Raw genomic sequence first — 20,506 nt, 5'->3', positions numbered from 1 at the left:
AAATGAATCCAAGCTCTGGCCTGCAGTTTACTCCTCTACGACCTTAAACATCATCTTTGCATTCCTTAGCCGTCCTTATTTCTCAAAATAAGAACTGCTAGAAGGATCAAAAGCGACAAATAGGCCACAGCGCCTGGCACGCAGGTGCTTAAACAATGTGAGTGAACGTCCAGCTTCTTCCAGGCTGGGGAGACACAGGGAAGGAAAGCAGGGGGCAAATACCATTCTTAGCGGTGCAGCCTCCTTCCTTTGATGTCGCCGGCTGGGTAAAGGACTCCCTTTGTCACCTCCCGAAGCACACCTTATCTACAGCCTGCTCCTTATCTGCTTTCGGGGACCCACAGCTCCCCCTGCCCCAAGGAAACCCCCCTTTTGAATACAAAAGCTCTTTAGAAGACCCTGAGAGGAGAGCAGGACTGGAGCTCTCTCTGTTCACTCTGCAAACAGGCTCTCAGAGATGAAAGAGCTTGGGGCATCCCTGTCGACAGTACCATGGCCACCATATTTTCCATTGAGAGAATCCCACGGTGATGCCCTGAGGGGAGGCGAGGCCCCTCGAGGAGCACAGCCTTCAAGTCCCCCTCCTCCCACCCACCCAAGACCAACCCCCTCAATCATTCCGAGCTTCCAACTCCCTCCTTAGTTGTTATGAGCTTTTATTTAAAAAGCACCTTTAATACAAGTATAGTTTCGCAGATACAAGTTTTCACTTTGTATTCTACAAAAGTCTTTGAATATTATTCTCTTTACAAAATGGAACCTTACAAAAATACTGACAATTTAATGTTTTTATACAGTTTTCTCTAGTTGCAGTTATTTCTTTCATTGTAAAAACAATGTCTAGCACAGAACTACAATATTTTAGTTGATATTAAAAAAAAATGAACTCCATGCTTTTGTAAGCAGCTAATGTAAATAACACAGGTCGAGACACAGTTTATAGTCATAGTGGATATAGCTAAAATTGTTTCAGAAATAATATTTTACATAGTTAACTTTTAATGTTTTATACATTATTTATATAATATTTATATATAAAAATCATAGCTTGCTATAAGTTGAAATGAAAGGACGGCTTCTGTTGTAAGGATGTGCATGTGGTTGACCCATGTGGTTACATTTAGCCCTTTGAAAGGTTTGCATCCGAGATCTGAAAGCATTTCTTCCTTCCTCCTTTCCTCAAAGGTTCAGTAGAAGCGGTCCCTGTCTGCTGCCTCGAGTGGGACCTTGCTTGGAAGGACACTTACGGAGAGAGGATGAGGAAACTCTATGGAGATTTAACCCACGTGTTCTGCCCAGCAGAACCTACCAAGAACTGCCCTAGAGATCAACCCCAAGACAATAGTGCTTTACACAGCTTAGCAAGAGCGGCTCCCCCAGAGACCCCCACTTTATCTGGAAGGGCAGCCTCTGGGATGTGAGACTGTCTGCTACTCTGGCTCATTCAGACTTTGAGTAGCCAAAGGGTTGCTTCACTTTTCATTCTGCCCCCTCCACTCCTTCATCTCTTGCATGGAAGGCTGCTTTCCATCAGCTGATGGCAGACCACATCTTTGCTCGTCTCCGGGCGCTCCCAGGCAATCCCGGTGGGCACCCAGCAAGGGTTTCCAGGAAGAAAGCAGTAACCGAAGCTAACCATCACTACTTGAGCGTGGCAGTGCCCCGGTGTTTGATGTACACGACATCAGCATCCTGTAATTTACATCTCAGCATCACAGGCTGGTGCATCAAGAGAAGACACGGGAGGGCCTGTGCCCTCGAGCGCTTCTGAAATTGTGCTATTTGTGAAATTCACTCATCCACAAAGAGTCACCTAATCGCTAAAGTGAGGGACTGCGGTTGCTGGCCTACTGGGCTGAGGAAGTGAGTGATAAGGCTTCACAACTGGGAATTTGGATTCAGGATCTGATCGCTTGACTGAGCAAACGTGCTCACTTCTTAGAGTTAAAAACAAAAACAAACAAACAAATAAGATTCCCGAACCAAAGTCACAGTGGAGAATCGAGTGGTGTGGACAGAGAGACACAACAGGGGAGCGCCCCATGGCTATTTTCTTGATTCAGTGCTATTTCTGGCGTCTTGTGCTACAAGGTGAATTTGAGCTTTTCCAACAGGCCTGGGATTCCTCAGGTCACACAGGTGACCGGCAGGCTCTACTCAAATCATCTTAGTGTTTGTTCCGGAACAAGCCCGTGTTCACTAGAACATGAACACTCAAACCAACTGCACATCCAGGATTCCCGCACTTGCTGTTAGTTTGCTGTTGTTTCCATATAGGTGAACACTACCTATTTTGGAAGGCCACAAGGTAAGACTTTTTTTTTCCTTTTTAAAAATCAGTCGGGCAAAAAGTTTTTCCCTACATTCTACTGTCTGATGAGATAGGAGAGCAGCAAAAACTTGCTGTCAGCAGTCATTTTCCAAAAACAGCTCAGGAGGTGGGTAGTACCTACACCATGTTGTGGTGATTGTTCCTGTCGATAATGTCCACAGGTGAAAGGATGTCCTTCCTGATAGCAGGAGGAGGCAGGGAGAGTGTCGTCTTGGTCTTGAAGAGGTCAGACACGAAGAAAACCTAGAAGCACAAAATCAGAGATTCCAATCAGTCACTGACATCTGAGCCTTGGGGAGAGGCAAAGGCAAAGGCAAAGGGAAGACCATAGGAGCATAGACTTTAGAGAAAGGCGCCTCCAAACTGTAGATCTTTGAATACGGAAGGACCAAGGAGACCACAGAGTCCAAGTCTTCTTGTACAGAGAGGAAAACGGAGGCCCAGAGAAAGGCAGTGACACGCCCGACGTTGCACAGCCATGGCAGGGGCAGCCCGCACTTCCGTGGGCTCTCAGTCCAGTGCCCCCTGTGTGCAAGCCCCACTTCCTTATTTCTCAAGGTAAATGAGTAGCAGTGAAAGATAAGTTCTCACACAAAGGAAGCAAGTCATAATTAGTCACCGTCATTAGTCCGTGATACTTTCCCTTTCCTCACAAAGGAATCTAGGGTGTAACCAAAAGAGATCAGCCAGTACGAATTCCTATCGGCAGGCGCTGGAGCAAGGAAGCCGTCGCTATCACCTTTTCCTGAAAGCCCAGTGATGTCAACAATTTGATGGGGGTCGAGAAGCCAGGGTCTCCTGACTGAAGGAGTCAGCAACTAACCCGGTGGAAAGGTCAACAAAAATTCTCCTATCGCTTATTCCCAACCTCCTTCCTCCTCCTGAGCATGTGCCCTCACGGAGTCGTTCTTAGAATCGCTGAGAAACCTTTACTTGAACGCTTACCCACAAGGGTATAAGGATGGCTCGGGCAGAGTTCCGGTCTCAATTAGCTTATGATGAAAGATTCAAGAACTTGCTAAGTTACCAGAGTAAGAAAAATTTATGCTTTGTATTAGGTGGCAAAATAAATACACAGATATCCATTTGAGCCATTAAGCAACAGGCGTTTGTACTAAGTAGCCATAAGAGGCAGCTGTCAGTCATGTAATTTAATAGGAAACATATGGCTGAGTTTAGCCACTAGTGTTTTAGTGGCTAAAACACTTCAAAGGTCCTATGGCTAACGGCTCTCTGGATGGAAGAGTCTGTCCTGCAGATGGTCACGTGCTCACTAATAATGACGGCCCTGTGACTTCATTCAGGGCCCATTATAGGCAAGAAAATGAAGTTCTTAATAAGACTGCACCAATACCAAGGCTCTGCAGCCAGGGCCTGGCCACAGAAGTGACTTGGATCCTTTGCTGAACCAATTTCCACAGTGTTCTCTCTGTAGCGATACAGCCATCAGCAAAGTGCAATCAAAATCACAGCAAGACACAGGTGATGCTGGTCACCCCAGGAGCATGGGGTGACTAGAAGGCAAATGGGAAGCGGAGGCTTATTTACTGGCCACCATAAAATCCTTTGTATTGTATGTTTTGAATTTTTGTACCCATTATATATATATTACTTAAACATTTCACTACTAGTTTTTGGTTAAAAAAATATATATATGTATATATATATACAGAAAGAAGGCTAGGCGATTTCTATCCTACAGCAAGAAAGTGAAATATTAGCCAAGAAATGGGACATTTTAAGACATTTGCAGCCTGAGTGCTATTGAATGTACCATTTTGCAAAGGAAAAAATTAAGCCTTTTGTCTCTTTCTTTTCTAAGGAGGTGTGAACAGTGAGAACCGTGGCACAGAAAGGTTTGTCTCGTAGCCAGGGCCAGCTTGAGAACCAGGAGAGAAAAGGTTTGTACCCAACCCTGCCAGGAGGCCCTAGGCTCCCCCTGCACGGGAACCCTTTACAAACAGGTGGGGAAGGGGGGTTTCAGTTGCCCCCAGTATAAGGAAATCTGAACAAACATGATTAAAGTTATAGGAGATCATTAAACTTTTCAACTCTTCTCTGACAGGTGGAGAGCCCATGTCCTCATCTCTACCTGGAAATTACCTTCCCCTTCCTCCTTCACTTTGTCCCCGAGGAAGAGATTTCGGTCAGTCTCTCCATCGCTGGCTCTGAACTCCACTTTCTCCAGCCTAGCAGCGAGCGCCACCAAATAAGGGTTCTTACGAATCTCATTCCTTAGAGATCTTTCTCCCAGCCTGTGTGCCATGTGCTGAGGGCAAAGACGGCAGGAGACACCCTCACACAAACATCCCTCCCTTCAAGATCCAGATACCACCTCCATCTACTGGCTGACTTCCCAATTTAATTTCCTGAGCTCATATCCACTACATGTTAAGAGTTTCCGTTTCCGAACTGCAAGATAGGAATGAAATGAAGGTTAAAGGCAAGAATGTACTTGATAAGAACTAAACCTGCATCTGGCACATAGTTCAATAAAGGCGTTCCTTGTGTGGGTACCAAGGTCGTGTCTGGGCCTAGAGTAAGCCACGTCCTCTCGTGTCTCCAAAACTTTGCCCATCAGTCTTTCTTCCTAATGAGAGGCTTCCTGAGGATGCAGCCCAGCCCTAATCATCCCACATCACCCACAGGCCTTTGCATTGAGCCTTGCACACACCAGGAGCTTATAAAATGTTTGCTGTTGAATTCCTCCACTTCTTTCCACTGGAAGCAAGCACTCTGGCCTTGGATCTTATCGGCAACGGAGAACGCCTACGGATGTCAGGGGGACCACACCCTCCCACGCCACATGCACACACCCCAGCGGCAAGATAAAAAATGGAGTCGGGTCCAGCAGGATCCCCCCTTAAGCTGTATTTTGCCTTCAGCGTGGCCTGAGGTTACGCAAACACTTTTTGGGGGATCATGAAACACGATCCCGTCAAGACTCAAACAGGGCTCCTTCTTCATGCTTGAACAGCAGAATACAAAAAGGACTAGGAAAGGCCAGTTCTATTTCCTGCAGAAGATGATTTCCACCTGGAAAGAAAACCCAGAGGCCCAGGCTGGGAAGGGTCTACACGAATTAGGTGGCTACCCCAGGTCTGAGGGACAAAGCCACTCCCAGCCCACAGCCCCACTGCACAGACCTCCTCTGTGGTGTGAAAGAGCCGATCAGACGACAGTCTTGGCAAACTTGAAATCTAGGCGCGAAGCACCAGGGAGAGTTTTAAGTTCTCCTACCCTGAGCATATGCTTTCAATTCCATTTATCTTCTCCTCTACCTTCACAGATTGCTTTTTTGAAAAGTGCAATCAGTAAACACTTATTGAACATCTGCTCCGTGCCAAAGCCCTGAGATGATAAATATACAGAAGAGAGAGAGTTCTTTGCCCTCCAGGAGCTCACAGGGCAATGAGGGAGAGATCCGGGTAAATAGAGCAGTTACAATAGTGTTCTGAGGATTATGACACAGGGAAGCCGGGGTGTTAAAGCAACACAGAGAATGTGGCATCTAACCCAGGCTGAAGTGGAGGGGAGAGGACCTTAGAAGGCTTCCCCCAAAGGAGGTATATTTGAGCTTAGCTTTGAAGGATAAGTAGGAGTAAGCCAGGTGGTGAATGCCAGGAATGTTATTCTAGGCAAAGGGAGTAGCGCGTGCAAAGGCACAGGAGTGAGGGAGCCCAGCTCGTTCAGGGGCCGCAGGAAGCTCAGTATAGGGAGGGCTGAGCGGTCAGTGAGGCTGGAGGGGGAGCCAGATACTGAGAAGGGGTCTGGCACAGCCCGAGGAGCCACTGTCAAGGCTGAAACAGGGAAGCAGCACGTTGGGAAGACTTGCATTAAGATCATTGATTACCTAAGCAGGAGAAGGCGTCAGAAAGGGAGCCGAGGGCCCGAAGGCAGGGGTCCCGGTCAGGACACTGTTGCAGAATCTAGGAGAGGATGAGTCCTGTAAGATCACCATGCAGTGAAGACAAAGAAGAGATGGGTTTTTGAAACGTTGAGGACACAACTGCCGTTGATGGAGGTGGCATGTATGTGTGCAGGGGGACATAATGCTTTTATTTCTAGTTTTGTTTTTAACTCTAGAAATCTCTCACTTGTTCCCAACAAAACTCTTCAAGTTTGGGTAACTACGCTAGGGGAAAAATGACAGCTCTGCTTTCCTCTGTCTTCTAAAATTCTGGCTCCCTCAAATATTTGCTTGGGAAAGTGGTTCTGACCTTCTCCCGAGTCAGAAAGGCAAGCTTTTCTGTGATCTGAGGGCGTAGTAATCTGATTCAGACAAGCACTCAAGACAATGAAGCCCTTCCACCGAGAGCAAACACACAAACAGGGCAACTCCTGGCTGGAGGAATCCTGTTGGCGGTAATGAGATGAGACATGTACAGGAGTCTCCTTCTAAATGGCAACTCTTGTTACTGTGCCATTGGGTCACCACCTCCCACTCTCCATGTAGCACTGATGACAGGCTTTGCTCTTGGTAGTGGGACAGACTTGTCTTTAAATCCAAGTTTTGCCATTTTCAGCAAAATACCTGAATGAGGGATACAATGCCTACCTCAGAGGTTTACTCAAAGGATTATATGATGTCACAAAATGAGCAAGTGGGGCTTGTTAATAAACAGAGCAATGATCACTGGCTTGCGTGTTCAGTGCCTACCCACATCAAGTCACGTCTCTTCCCCTGCCCCTTGGGTGGAAAGAAAAGAAACAAGAGAAGGAACCAGAAACAAGGAAAATTAGAGAGGGGAAAATTGAAATGATTGAGAATATGGACGAATAGGTGAAAGCCTGTATAGATTCAAGCCAGACATAAAGACCATATGAGATGGGAGTTTTCCACAGGGCAGATAGGATATGCTCTCAAAGTCCAATAATTTCTGGGGCTATTTTGGGGAATGAGTCAGCACAATCAAAAAGGAAGATGCTTCCAATGCCTCGTTACCAGCATTCACCAGCTCTGGAGATGCCCAAAGCACACAGCCCAGCCTGGCCTAGGTGCTGCCTGCCTGGAGCTCACCAAGAACCACTGGCCAGAAACAAAAAGTCTCGTCTGCAGCCAGGTTTCCACTCCCATTGCTGCAAATTGCTGAGTCAGCAAGCCCTGAGTGTCATTTTTTTAAGCGCAGATTATGACAACAAAATTGTCCTTTAAATATTTCTGGAGTCCCTGAGTGTTTCAAGTCCTGAGAGTGCATAAGAGAACTCCTTGAAGACAGGCACCACATCCTTATATATTGAAATTTTTATAAGCCCTCATTGAGCTTAGATGCCAACACAGAGCACATAAACGTAAGAGTGGAAGAATTTTGGAATCTCAGAATCAGAAGAAAACCGAGCTGTCTATTCCAATGTTTCTCAAAGTATAATCTTCAGATCGTCTATTTCCGAATCAGCAGGGTGCTTCTTGAAAAAGCGGATTCCTGGGCCCACCCAGACCTACTAGAAGTGTGGCCTAGAATCTGCATTGAACAAACACTAGTGGTGTTTGTTATGTAGACTCGAGTGAGGAGAGCCATCAGTGGACAGTCCATGGAGATGAACAGACGGGCTCAAGCCATAGACCTGCCACTCACTGGCTGTGTGTCTTAGACATCTTGTAATCTCTCTGAGAGCAGCTTCCTTATCTATACACTGGGCTCCATGAGCCCTTCCTTAAGCTGCTCGAATCTGCTCTTTGGTACCCACGCTGAACTTTTAATGAACTTCTGTCTTCGCGTGAGGCCTACAGGCTCGAGTGCAGACATAATGCTATAAATGCTATGTCATGCTTCCCCTTTAGACAATGAGATACTCAAGCGAATGAACCGTGCTCAGAGCCCAGCAAGCGTAGCCTCAATAAATCTAGTCCACCCCACTGTGAGGACAGAAACCATGGGCTGCCCCTGTTGCATACACCCTGATGCCCTGGTCTTGGGATATCCTTTGGGCATCCTGCTCTACCGTAATAAACAATCTCATTGATGAAGGAATAATTTTTCTTTGCCTTGGGTTTCAGCTCACTCTCATGCCCTACGTATAATAAGTGCCGTCTAAAGAAAAGTCATCTTTGGCAGCCCTGTCTTTTGACTAAATGGGAGTTACTTGATTGCAATAATTATTTTTTGACCTCAGTAGAGGCCTTTCAGTGATTTTCTGGCACGGGAGCTTGTCAGCGTCCATACTGAGTAATTTCCTGGTATATCTGAAAGGGCACTTGATGAGGTAGAAAGAGTCATACGAGGAGTCAGGCAGCAGGATCTAGTCCCCAAATTGCTACTGCTCTATGACCCTGGCCAACTCACACTCTCGTCTAGACTTGCATTTATGCAAAATGAAGAGGTTTATGGTTTCAGAGGATGGGTCTGCCCTGCATTTGTGTGCTACCATTATTTAAAAATCTACCTTCTCACAGTTTCTGTAAGACTTAAATGGGAGAATTCACATGAAAACGCTTCATACCTGTAAAGAGCTCTTCAAATCCTCCCTCAGTTACCATCATTCATGACCATCACTGCTACTGAGGGTCACGAAGGGAGCTGGTCCCGTAAAAAGAAGGAGGGTTTGGGGCAGCAGAGGAAAGTCGCGGGCAATTGTGGAGGAGAACAGGCGTCTGAGCCCTGAAAGGAGCCTCACAGGAAGGCACTTCTTGGCTAATACAAAGGAGGGTTTCTGGTAAGGAGAACCCAGAGGGCTGACGGCGGTCACTAAGATGCTAGATCCAGTATCAGCTAGAGTTCAGGAACACGGTACCCAAGAATAACAGAGGCTAGAGGAAGGCAGGCGCCTACTTCTAGAAATCCCACCTTTTGAAGCTGAAAGGGTAAAGAGAGCTACTACTATTGACTTCCCCCCAGTATTCCACAAGTTCCATCATTCGGAACTTTTTAGGGTCACAAGACATACCATGTTCCCATCCATCTCCATGTCTTTGTGTTATTCCTTCTGCATGAAATGCCCTTCCTTATCTTTTGTATCTCAGAAAATATCCATTCATTGCTCGAGACTCTCCTCCTCCAGGAATTCTTCTAGTCTTCCAGAACCCTCAAGAAGAATGAGCTCTCCCCTCTCTCAAGCCCCCACTGTCCCCAGGACAGGATCCCATCCTAATGGCTGTGCCCTTCTACTGCACTTGTGTGTTTACGTGCCTGTCCCCAATAGCCCAGTGTTTTTCAAACTGCATGTCACAAGTCATTAGTAAGTTTAAAATCAATTTACTGGGCGGTTACTACCAGCATTCTTAAGGGTTAAATTTAAAATGTTAGAACGTATCACATACAGTAAGCATAAGTCTTATTTTGTGAAATATTTTAGTTATGTGTGGGTACCTCTATTGGGTTATAATGTATTTCTTATTATGGATCATGGCTGGGAAACTACTGCACTCTAAGCTCTTTAAGGACCAATTCTTTCCAGCTGTGAATATTTAAAACAAGGCACCATACTTAACAGCAAAACACATCTGATCAATGCGTTTCATGTGTCAAGCATGAGGCACCGTTAATTCACTGAATCCTCAATCCAAAGATCAGGTGATGTTAAGACGTATCATCCCCACATCGCTGGGTGGGAAAAGGCAGCTGAGAGGAAGTGACTTGCCCAATATGCCTAAGTGGCAGGAATACAACTCCCCCTCCTGAGTCTCTGCCTCATCATCTACCCCATTCATCTCAGCAGGGGAATGAGAAAGGAGATTTTAGAAGAACTGTGCAAATTGTCATTATCTATTGGGGGGCAAAGCTTACCCCTGCCTCTGCTTCCTTCTCTCTCCCACACCCAGGGGTTCCTGGCACCCCTGCCCACCTGAGAGTAGAGGCCCAGGATGACAAGGTCAGCCCCAGGGCTTCTGGGCAAAGAGCTAGGCTTTTGCAGGGCAAGAAATGATTCGGGAGGTCATTTCATCCATTCCCCTGTGCCCAGGCAGTAGTGGAATGAATCCAGTGGAAATAGATGGGAATCTCCTGTTACAGAAGATCTCACAAATTCAGGGCATAGACTACACGTGTTTGGAGTTTACTAGTTTAATCCTTTGAGATAGGATCAAGAGAGCCGAGATCTGGTTCTTACTCCGCCACCATGAGTCCTTGGGTGTGTCCCATCCTCTCTCTGTGCCCCATTTTCCCCTTGGGGGGCTGTCATCACTGAACCCTTCTTCCATTCACATTCTCACTTGTCCTTTCTCCCAGGGTCACCTAACTGCGGCAGAGACAAAGAACATCCTCACCCTTCCCTACATCCTGGAGGAAGATAGCAGCACACAAAAGAGCAACTGCTGGCTGAGCCACACACCCTGCAAGAGGAAAACCAGGAAAGACTCTGCTGCATGTTTATGAAATTCACGAGCAGCTGCTTCCTCTGCTGCACCCACAGCAATGGCGGCCTGGCCCTGCCCTGACCCCTCCCAGGGCCCCACAATTTGCCATCTGTTGGAGGGTCAGGGAGGAGGTGGACAGATAGTCAAGTTGTCACCAGATAGGAAATGAACTGAGGTCTGTCGCTTCGTCCAGGTCCCTGGGTTACGCCAGGGGTGGGAATGGTGAGCCCAGCTGTAGAGTTCACATCTTGGGAGGGGTGGCTCTGTGTGTGTGTGTGTGTGTGTGTGTGTGTGTGTGTGTGTGTGTGTGAGCATGTGCCTGTGTTTGCCTTGGCCTGTCTGTGTATCTGTGATTCTGAGTGCAGGTGACGGAAAGAGGATGGATGCCTGTGTCTGGGTACGACTGGGTCTGTCCCCGTGCCTCTGTCCTGTGCACCTCCGTCCACATGTGTGAAGATGTACATCAGTGTGCCTGCCCTTCTGCCCCTGTGTGTCCGTGTCTCTGTGTTGAGTTCACAACACTGTGTAGGTTTTTTTTCTGTGTTGGCTGCCATTGCCCTCCTCCTCTGGAAAGCGTTCAGCTAGTAAGCAGTGAGGGAGGGGACCAAACCCTCTCCCGTTTGGCGTGTGATTTTTGTCTAGACACGTCTTTTTGCTGTGACAGGACTTACTCTCAACAGACCCGGGTAAAAGTGCTTGGCTGTCATGGCCTGTTGCCCAAGGCTCTGCAGTGGCTGAGCCAACATTCTGTAGTGATGCACTGTACCCCCTGGGGACTTAAAGACATGTCATGATCCCCAAATAGAGGCCACCTAGGCATTGCAATGGAGACGGTTCCATCTGAGAAGGCAGGTCCAGCTCAGTTACTACAAAGTCCAAAGTCGGCTGTGCCTCGGAATCTCTGTGGGAGAAGGTCATGGAGCTAAGGGCCTCCAAGATCAATTCAGATGAGGAAACTAGGCTCAAGAGGAAGTGTCTTGCCTGGGGTCACAGGCTAATTCATCACTCATTCTTCAGCCAGTGCTTATCAAGTAGCTATTGTGTGTCAGCCACTGTATCAGGCACTGATAATGAATAACGAGAGGGTTAAGCCATGGATTCTGCTCTTAAGGCACCCATAGTCTAGTTGGGGAGACAGACATTTGAACAATTACGACAGAACCAGGCTGAATGTCACAGCAGGAAAAACATGCAAAGGACTGTGGGAGCATTGGAAGACAGTTAGGCAATCTGTCGTCAGAAAAGACAGAAGAGAAGGTATGCTAGACTAAACAACAGCCCCCCAAAGATGGCCACGTCCTAATCCCCAGGACCTGTGAATATGTTACCTTACGTGGCAAAATGGACTTTGCAGATGTGATTAAGTTAAAGATTTCGAGATGGGGAGAGTATCCTGGATCACCCAGGTGGGCCCAATGTAATCACAGGGGTCCTCGTAAGAGGGAGGCAGGAGAGTCAGAATCACAGAAGGAGATGTGAAGATGTAAGCAGAGGTCAGAGAGAACGAAAGAGAGATGAAGATGCTACGCTGCTGGTTTTGAAGACGGGGGAAGGGGCCACAAGCCAAAGAATGCCGGCAGCCTCTGGAAGCTGGAAACGTCAAAGAAACAGACTCTCCCTAGAGCCTCCGGAAGGAATGCAGCCCTACCAACACCTTGATTTTAGCCCGTTGAGACCCATTTTGGAATTCAGAACTCAAGAACTCTAAGAAAATTAATTTGTGTCGTTTTAAGCCACTAAGTTTGTAGTAATGTCAGAGCAGCAACATGGGGAACTAACCCAGGTTTCATCAGAGATGGGGTGAAACTGGAACTGTGTGCTCCATCAAAAGGGGACAGCTGTCTAAGATAAGAGCTCAGGGTGTTGAAAAATCTTGATAAGTTTCATGTGCCTGGAGGTGAAGGGACGTGAGAGGGGCAGGAGATGAGGCCTTATAAGAAGAGTCTGGGGTCTTCAGACCTGTCTCTGCTGGACCGCCCTGGGGTCGACCCTCTACCCTCTCCTTGTTACTTCATCCTCCTTAGTCCCTGTTTTCTCATCTTTTTAGTGAGGACAGTGATGGGTATAGGGTTCAAAATAGGATCTTTGGGGGACTGGAGATGGTCTATGTAAAGTGCTTAACATAGTGGCTGGCATGTGAGCTCTCAATGCATGTCAGCAAATATGATTTCCCTGTTGACGGGGGTCCATCGAAGCTTGGCTCAGGAGGTTACCAGGCAGAGTGGGAAATGGCTTCTGGGTTCCTTGACCTCTGTGCGATGGCCTTGTACCTCACTGGGCTGCCTTTTCTTGGTCCTCCTAGCCAAGCTCAGGTAATGTCCCTGTGTTAAGATCCATTCATATCAGCCCCATTCACGGGCGAGAAGAGAACTCGGCTTTGCCTGGCATGTGCCAGGACAGCCTTGATTCTTGGGGGCAAGTTCTGCTTTGAGACACAGCAGAGCAGAGACCGCAGGCTCCTGCCTAGGCTGCAAGCTACCCGGTACAACTCTGGAAAAGCACCCGATAAAGCTGCAAAACCCGTGAGGCAGATGCCCTTCAGCCACCTCACGGTCCCCTCCCCCAGCACGTGGTGTCCTCAGATGGCCTCTTGGTTCCCCAGACCCGTCTCTGGCTCAACTCAGGGTCTTGATCCTTATACTTCCTTTGATGGGAAGTGACCCACTGCCTTCTCTTCCCCAAGCTGAGCTTCCTCAAGCTCCCAGGCTGACTCCAGTGTCTTGCCCTGGCCTCTCAGGTGGCTTAGATGAAACGGCTCCCTCAGCGCTGGAGTGCTGAGCCAGCCAGGACCCTGAGCTTCCATGACCAGACTGGAAGTCAGGCACTGGGAGAAAAATGAGAAATATCAAGTCCCTACCCTCATGTGTTCACAGCTAAGTGGGACAGGGAAAGATGTGTGTAACCCTTTTCTAAGCCATCTCGACCCTGTAAAACAGGCTTTCAAACTGAAAGCAGCAACTGGATCAGCCCGAAGGGTTGCGAAGGCCCCCGACACCCTTAAATTCTGCTCTGTAAGCAGCTACCTAGGCTGCTTATGCCTTGGGTGACTCCGGCCGCTTCAGCTCCGGTGACCGTGCCTCCTTACCGAGCACAGAGGGCAAAGCTTTGGAGTCAGTGATCATCCCGGGAGCCGCTGTCAACTAGCTCTGACCTCAGATGACCTGAGTCATCTCTCTGAGCCTCAGTGACCTCATCTGTAAAATGGCCGCGGTATACAACGGCTTCGTGTCCCTAAAAGGAGCCGATGAGTAAAGGACCCAGAGCGGAGCCAGCATAGAGTAGATGCTTGACAAACGCTAGGACCAAATTCCTATCCAGCGCTCCAGTGCACCCGAGCCAAACAGGATAAAAGTCAGACCCCTCATTTCCCTTCTCGAACATAAACCATGATCCTCCCGGACACTTCGTCTCATTGTGCGTAGAGAGTGCTCTATAAAAGAGGGGAAGGCTATGAAGGAACCCCCAACCTTTCAATTTTTTTAATTGGGGATTCGGGAGACTTTAATTAGGGCAGTGGCGCCGAGAAGGAAACACCACAGCAGGCCCCCGTGGGCTGACCTCCTGCCTAGAGCAAAGCTCAGAGGGCACGGTCAGCAAAGGGTTACCCTGTCGTGCAAACACCCATCCCCCACTGTCACTTCACATTAAAGGGCCAAGCTTCAGAGAACAAGCTCTCAGTGACAGCTGCTCTCATTAACGGTCTGCTCCCCCAATTTCTCTCCCTTCTAGCCTTGACTGAAAAGAAAAACGAAAGAAAGCAACGAATAAAGCCCTCAAAACAGCCAGTCCCTAGACTAGGGTTCCTGGGATGAGGCTGGCCGGCAGCTCAGATGCTGCTTTCTTTGTGGTGTCCACTCTGATCACCCCAACTCCCTGCCCCTCTTCTTGCCTCACCTGCCTGCCGAAGTGCCCTGGCCAGTCCCCGTGACAGTCCCTCGTTGTACTGTAGCTCCTGTGCTTGGCCTGGCTGTGAGCAACTAGACTGGGATTTTTTTGGAAGTAAGGGCTGTGCCTTCTCCGTCCCTCTGCCTTCAAGAGAATGTTCTCAAGAGTACTAGCTTTGTGTTGATTACACACGCATTCACTTACTCTGAGCTAGAATCTCTGAGAGGCCTTGGTGACACAGGGAGAATAACATATATGTTAACTAGGGTCCCTGTCCCTGAGAAACGATTGAAAGGGAGACACACGTCCACAATTTCAACACAGGGTGACGAATGCAGGAAAGCAGGGAGGTTATTCCAGGGAGACATGGGGCTGCAGCCAGGCTGAAAAACCAGGAAAGGACCAGGGGCTGGCCTAGATCTCACTTCATGATTCTTACCGGGAATGAGCAAGGGTTAAACTAACAATACAAGCTGCATTTGTGGTACTCGAACACGGATTCCTGCTGGACCAGGGTGAGTGCCCCTGAGTAGGGCCCAGGAAGGCACAATGTCAGAGGAGGTGCTCAGTTGTGTTTGCTGAAAAAAAACCCTCAACATTTTAGCGTGAAATGTAATGTTGTACAGATTAAAAAACAAAAAAGTTTCTCTTTTTGACTCTTAAAAACAAAAACTTAGCAGGCAAAAAAAAAAGCAGAGATTCCTGAAGAGATAGAGCCTCAGAGGTGGAATGCCTCATCCCCCCTCACTGGGAGTCAGGGAGGAAGTACCTGGAGGGGTAGGTCATTTGAGGCTGATCGGAATGTGGTCCATCCCAAGGCCATTCTCTAGGAAGCTCTGTGACTTGATTGTACAAAGCCCTCAGGCTAGGAGAGGGCTTAGCCTTCGCCATACTCCCACCTCCCCAGCCAACACCTAGTTTAGGGTCTGACCAAGTCCTGTAAAGGTCACAGTGGGAAGGGTAGATGTTTTCCAAGCAGCTGGGAAGTGCTTCTGAATAGCAAGTGATCACCAAAGCAGCATGTGAGAAACATATGAGTCAGACACTTAGACTCTTGACATGTGACCTGAGGCAAGTTTCTTCTCCTCTTGAACCCTGACTGCCCTCATGGATAGAGTGAGTGAGTAGAATAATATCTAAGACCTCTTGCTATTGCAACTATGAGCACGAACCTTCCGTATTTCTGGAGAAAAGGATTCACAGAATCTGTTGGATTAAAACTCCCAGGCTGGAAAGAAGCAGGAATTATCCTCATTTCACTGAAGGGCTCCTGGGGCAGGATGGCTCCTCAGACGCCAAGCAGAGAAGAGGACTGAGCTCCCTGGCTTTGGTCACTGAGCTGGAAACATTTAACAAGCAAGCCATCCAGGGCCCTGCTTGTGTGCCGAGGACAAGAGGCTACTTACTATGCAGCAGGCCACCAGGGCTCCTTGAGCAAACCCCGCCAGGACATCACTGGGATGGTGCTTGTGGTCAGACACGCGGGACAGTCCTGTGTAAAAGGCCATCATGATCAGGGTGAACTGCAGGAGGGGCCGGAGCAGGCGGGCCCCTCGCCAAGTGAAGCGGGCCTGCAGGTACAGCTGGAGGGAGGAGACAAAACGAACAGACACTGAGTGACTGGCCGCTCCCCTGCATTCTAGCCCCAGGTTGACACACGTGACATTCCCACACATGGAACCATCTGGAAGAAAGAGCGTTCAACTTGGACTTGACCTCAAGCCCATGTTTTTACACCTTGAGCCTTAGTTCCTCTACTAAACACTAAGAAAAATGGAGCTTTTCTAGGGAGGTAAGCTAATAAGAGCCAAGGAAAAGAATTCATGAGAATGGCCTTAGCACGCTGCCTGGCATGGACTAGACCCTCCAGAAACCTGAGTTTCCTTTTATCATCTTCTTGACTGAAACCAATTAAAGAATAGTAACTGGGGTTAGTAAAGGTTTCTTTTTTACAATTGATGACAACTCATTCAATGCACACGTGTGTTTTCCTGGAGATCACGGCTATACAATCCCTACACTACCTGCCTCTCAGGAGTGTCATGGAAACACAAGCATGATGACGGGGTGGGGGAGGGTGGTTCATTATGATAGTCGCAAGGGAATGCTTCTGCTTCAAAAGAAAGCAACTCTACCAAAGAACAAGCTTCTAAGTCACCACTTGGAACCAGGGATTTTGCATTAGAATATGAGGAAACACATAAACCAACCAGACAATGCCAGAGAGCTTTCAAAGAGAGGTTGACAGAGACTGGACTGGGTGGGGTAGAAGAGTAACCTGAAGAAAAATGGAAGAAAAAAACCAAAACGCCGCTCTGGCCGAGGCAAAGAAGTTGCAATGACGTCAGCTGGGCATTGTCCCTTGGAGTTATCTTGCTGCAGTTTCCGTTCTAACCTCTGGGCACAGCAGACTTCTCAGGTTCCTGTGGGAACTTGGGAAATGAGGGGGAAGACACAACGGGACGAGGGGAACTTCCGACTACAAATCAAAGCAAGGCACTGGGAGACCAGAGAGAGGGGAAGAGAGCAGAGGGGAGGGGCTGACAGCCTAAAGATAGACCTGGACAGTGGCAAGGGAGTGACTCTGCCCTTCCTGAGACAAATGGACACCTTCCTTTGGGTGGTCAGGATTGACAAGCCAGCAGTAAACCTGAGGAGATAGAAGAGTGGAAGATTCCACAGTCACTCTTGCCCGCGTAGGAAGAACCTCTAGCACTGAAACCTCGACGACTGGGAAGACAACTGCAAAAAAAAACCCAGGCCTGGAAAACAGCAGGCAACTTTATAATCACTACGAAATTATATAAATGTATTGTTGGGAAATGTAAGAACAACAAATAAAAAATAATAAAGAGAATGCACTGATGATGTTGGCCACTAAACAAGTGATAAAAACCAATCGTTTTATAAAAAATACCCAGTTAAAAATCTAAAAGAAGAGATAAAATCATCATAATGGGGCCTTCCTGGTGGCGCAGTGGTTGAGAGTCCGCCTGCCGATGCAGGGGGCGCGGGTTCGTGCCCCGGTCTGGGAAGATCCCACATGCCGCGGAACGGCTGGGCCCGTGAGCCATGGCCGCTGAGCCTGCGCATCTGGAGCCTGTGCTCCGCAACGGGAGAGGCCACAACAGCGAGAGGCCCGCGTACCGCAAAAAAAAAAAAAAAATCATCATAATGGCCAAGATGATGCTATAAATAGTTATTAGCTTACCAAGAACTGCATAGAGCCTTTATGAAGCCAAGGACATAAAGGACAATTTGAATAGATCGCTAGGATTTTTATTTATAAGAACACCCATTTATAAGAACCCTCAACTTATAAACTCAAAAGTTAATATGTAAACTTAATCAGATTCCTAGGAACATCCTAAAAAGCTTTGGAGAAAAAAACCTTAAAAAATTATTCTAAAATTCACCTAAAAGGCCAAACCTGTGGAACTAGCCAATAAATAAATAAATAAATAAATACACTCACACGCGCACACACAGCTCAATAAATAAGCCAGGCACTGTGATGGGTGCTAAGGACACAGAAATGAGAAGTTATAATTCCTGCCCTACGAGCATCCAGTTGGAGGAACATATGAAAACATGTAAGTGCACTTATGGGCTTTATAGAAACTATGAAAGAAGTTGGGGGGACCAAGGTCGGTTACTAAGGGGAAGGTATACTTGACTTGAATCCTAAACACGAATAGGTATTTTCTAGGAGTTAAGGGGATGGTAGTGAGGGGGTGTGTATTCCAGGCAGAGCAAAGGCTTATAAGGCAGCAATCAGAGCGGCAGAGAACTTCTTGAAGTTCTGTAATAGCAGAAAAGGGGGTATGGGGCAGGGGATGGGGGAGGGGTGAAACACAGGGCTACAGAGGCAAGCACAGGCAGCTCATGAAGGGCACTGGAGGTCAAACTAATGAACGTGGCCTTTATTTAGTAGGTCAGTCTTTCCCAAACCATACTCCATGGAATACTAAGGGTCTTTTTAAAAAAGATTGGTAAATACTAAATGTTTATTTTCATCACTTACAAGACATGATTTTTACAGAGTATCTACCTAATGAATCACTATTGGGAAATGGTACTGTAAGCCATGGTGTAAAATGATTTTAAGCAAGGTACTCAGTACCAGAAAATAATCTGCAGGTCAAAGGCTACTCCCTCATTTCTGCTGAAATGACCCAACAAACAGCAGATTCTACAATCAAGAACCAAAGAAATCTCTTCCTTTTTGAGAGTGAGAATGATGTTGATAGCTCCAACTCAACCCGGTCTTTAAGACAATAGCAAGTTCAGGGAAGAAGGACTAGGCCATATGTAGTGTGACCACCATGGTCTGGCCTTCCTCCAGCCAGTCTTGGCCATGGACAGGGGCGGGGTGGGCAACGGAAAGGGCACAGGTTTTCACCAGAAAAACCTCATTGGGGAATTCCGTGGTGGTCCAGTGGTTAGGACTCCATGCTTTCACTGCTGAGGGTGTGGGTTGGATCCCTGGTCAGGGAACTAAGATCCCTCAAGCTGCGGGGTGCAGCCCAAAAATAAAAAAAAGAAAAACCTCATTGAGCCTCAGTTTTCGCCCATGTGAAATAAGTGTAACAACCACTGTTTCACAGGCTGTAGCACAGACTGGCGCTAAGTGCCTGGCACCACGTACTGCTCAAAAAACAGATGCTTTTATTCTCTAACCATGGTTTTTTTTCTCTGAATTTGGACCTAATAACCTCAAGGTTTTCTCATTTCCCTCAATTTAAAAATCTGCAGGTCCTCAAAAAATGACTTTTCAAAATCCTCCATCTCTCCCTGCCCCCTCCATGTAGACTTTAGGTCACGGGCCCTGGAGATCAGGGCGGGACAGAGGAAGGGTGGGTTTCCCAACCTGAACGAGGCACACATCTCCCCTTCCACTGACTCAGATACTGAAGGCTGGAGCTTAATATAAGAAAAAAGCAAATACATGAGAGGAACTTGAGGAGGGAGGAAGAGACTTGTCATCAGAATAGCTTCAGAAAGGGAGTGCTCAGGAATAAGAAAGAAGTGAGGGGCCATCTTGGGGGAAAGAATCCCTTCGGGAAGCTGTCAGGCATGGAATGAGTGGGCAGATGGAAGCTCGTGCCCCCAAATCCATCAGTAACTGACACATTTATTGAGAAATGTCTCAAGATCTCAGGGTGGATCCTGGTGTCTGTAGCAGGGGCACAGCAGTAGCAAAGTGAATTTTGGGGTGAGACAGCCCTGATTCCAGTCCCAGCTCTACCACTCACTAACTTCTCTAAGCCTCAGTCTCTTTCTCTGTGAAACCGGCAGGACAACACCTTCCTCTTAGGGTTGCCAGGGTCAAATGACACATCACAGGACCCTGCCTGGCATGAGACAGGGACTCAAGGCACTCTTTATAGAAATCGATGTCACCCTTTCTCTTTGATAGATGAGATTGACTCAATGACTTTGTTGATTTCACCAAAACAAGCGAATTACTAAAGAAAGCGATTGCACAATGACCTTTCACCCAAGGACTACTTTCGATTTGAAAAGTCAGCTGAGGGCAACAGGCTTTGAGGTTGACCAAAGGATCTGATAACACCCTCTGCCCTACCCCAATCTAAGTGCTGAACGGATTGGATTTTGCCAGTTGAAAGCCCAGTTCACAAGAGCCACTCACTCCAGGCCAGAGGCTCGGGCCTCCCCAGAATCAGTGAGTACATTCTGGAACGCCCTGCTCCCTTGGAAACCTGACCTGGGGATACTATGTAGGTCAGGAAGCTCCATTCATTCCCACTCCACAGGGGGCAGGTAACCCTTACTCAGGAGAGGGAGTCAAACCTTGTGGCCCCAAGGATGTAATGCCCTGTCCTAGACCAAACAGCAAGGAGCCTCTCCCAGAATCAAAGCTCGGGCAGGGGCTTCAGCGAAGTCCCAGGCACCCTGAAACGGGTGGTTAAGAAAGGGGTGAGCGCAGCTGGACAAAACCAGAAAGCCTAAATCAGCTTGACCTCTCCTGGGCA

At 47.8% G+C, this 20,506-nt stretch overlaps 1 protein-coding gene across 1 annotated transcript in view; it reads right to left on the bottom strand.

Moving 5' to 3' along the window:
• Positions 1-639: 639 nt before the first annotated feature.
• The window catches only part of PLPP3 (phospholipid phosphatase 3), an 82,980-nt gene continuing 63,113 nt past the window's right edge, over positions 640-20,506 (bottom strand). The window contains exons 5-6 of the mRNA XM_030870279.3: positions 15,917-16,093; positions 640-2,575 (exon numbers count right to left, since the gene is read on the bottom strand). Of these exons, the coding sequence (XP_030726139.1) occupies positions 2,450-2,575; positions 15,917-16,093 (303 nt within the window). The 3' untranslated portion in view covers positions 640-2,449. The remainder of the gene's footprint in view (positions 2,576-15,916; positions 16,094-20,506) is intronic.

The sequence above is a fragment of the Globicephala melas genome, chromosome 1 (genome assembly GCF_963455315.2).
Source record: "Globicephala melas chromosome 1, mGloMel1.2, whole genome shotgun sequence".
NCBI classification, from domain to species: domain Eukaryota; kingdom Metazoa; phylum Chordata; class Mammalia; order Artiodactyla; family Delphinidae; genus Globicephala; species Globicephala melas.
This window is presented reverse-complemented; position numbering and strand designations above follow the sequence as displayed.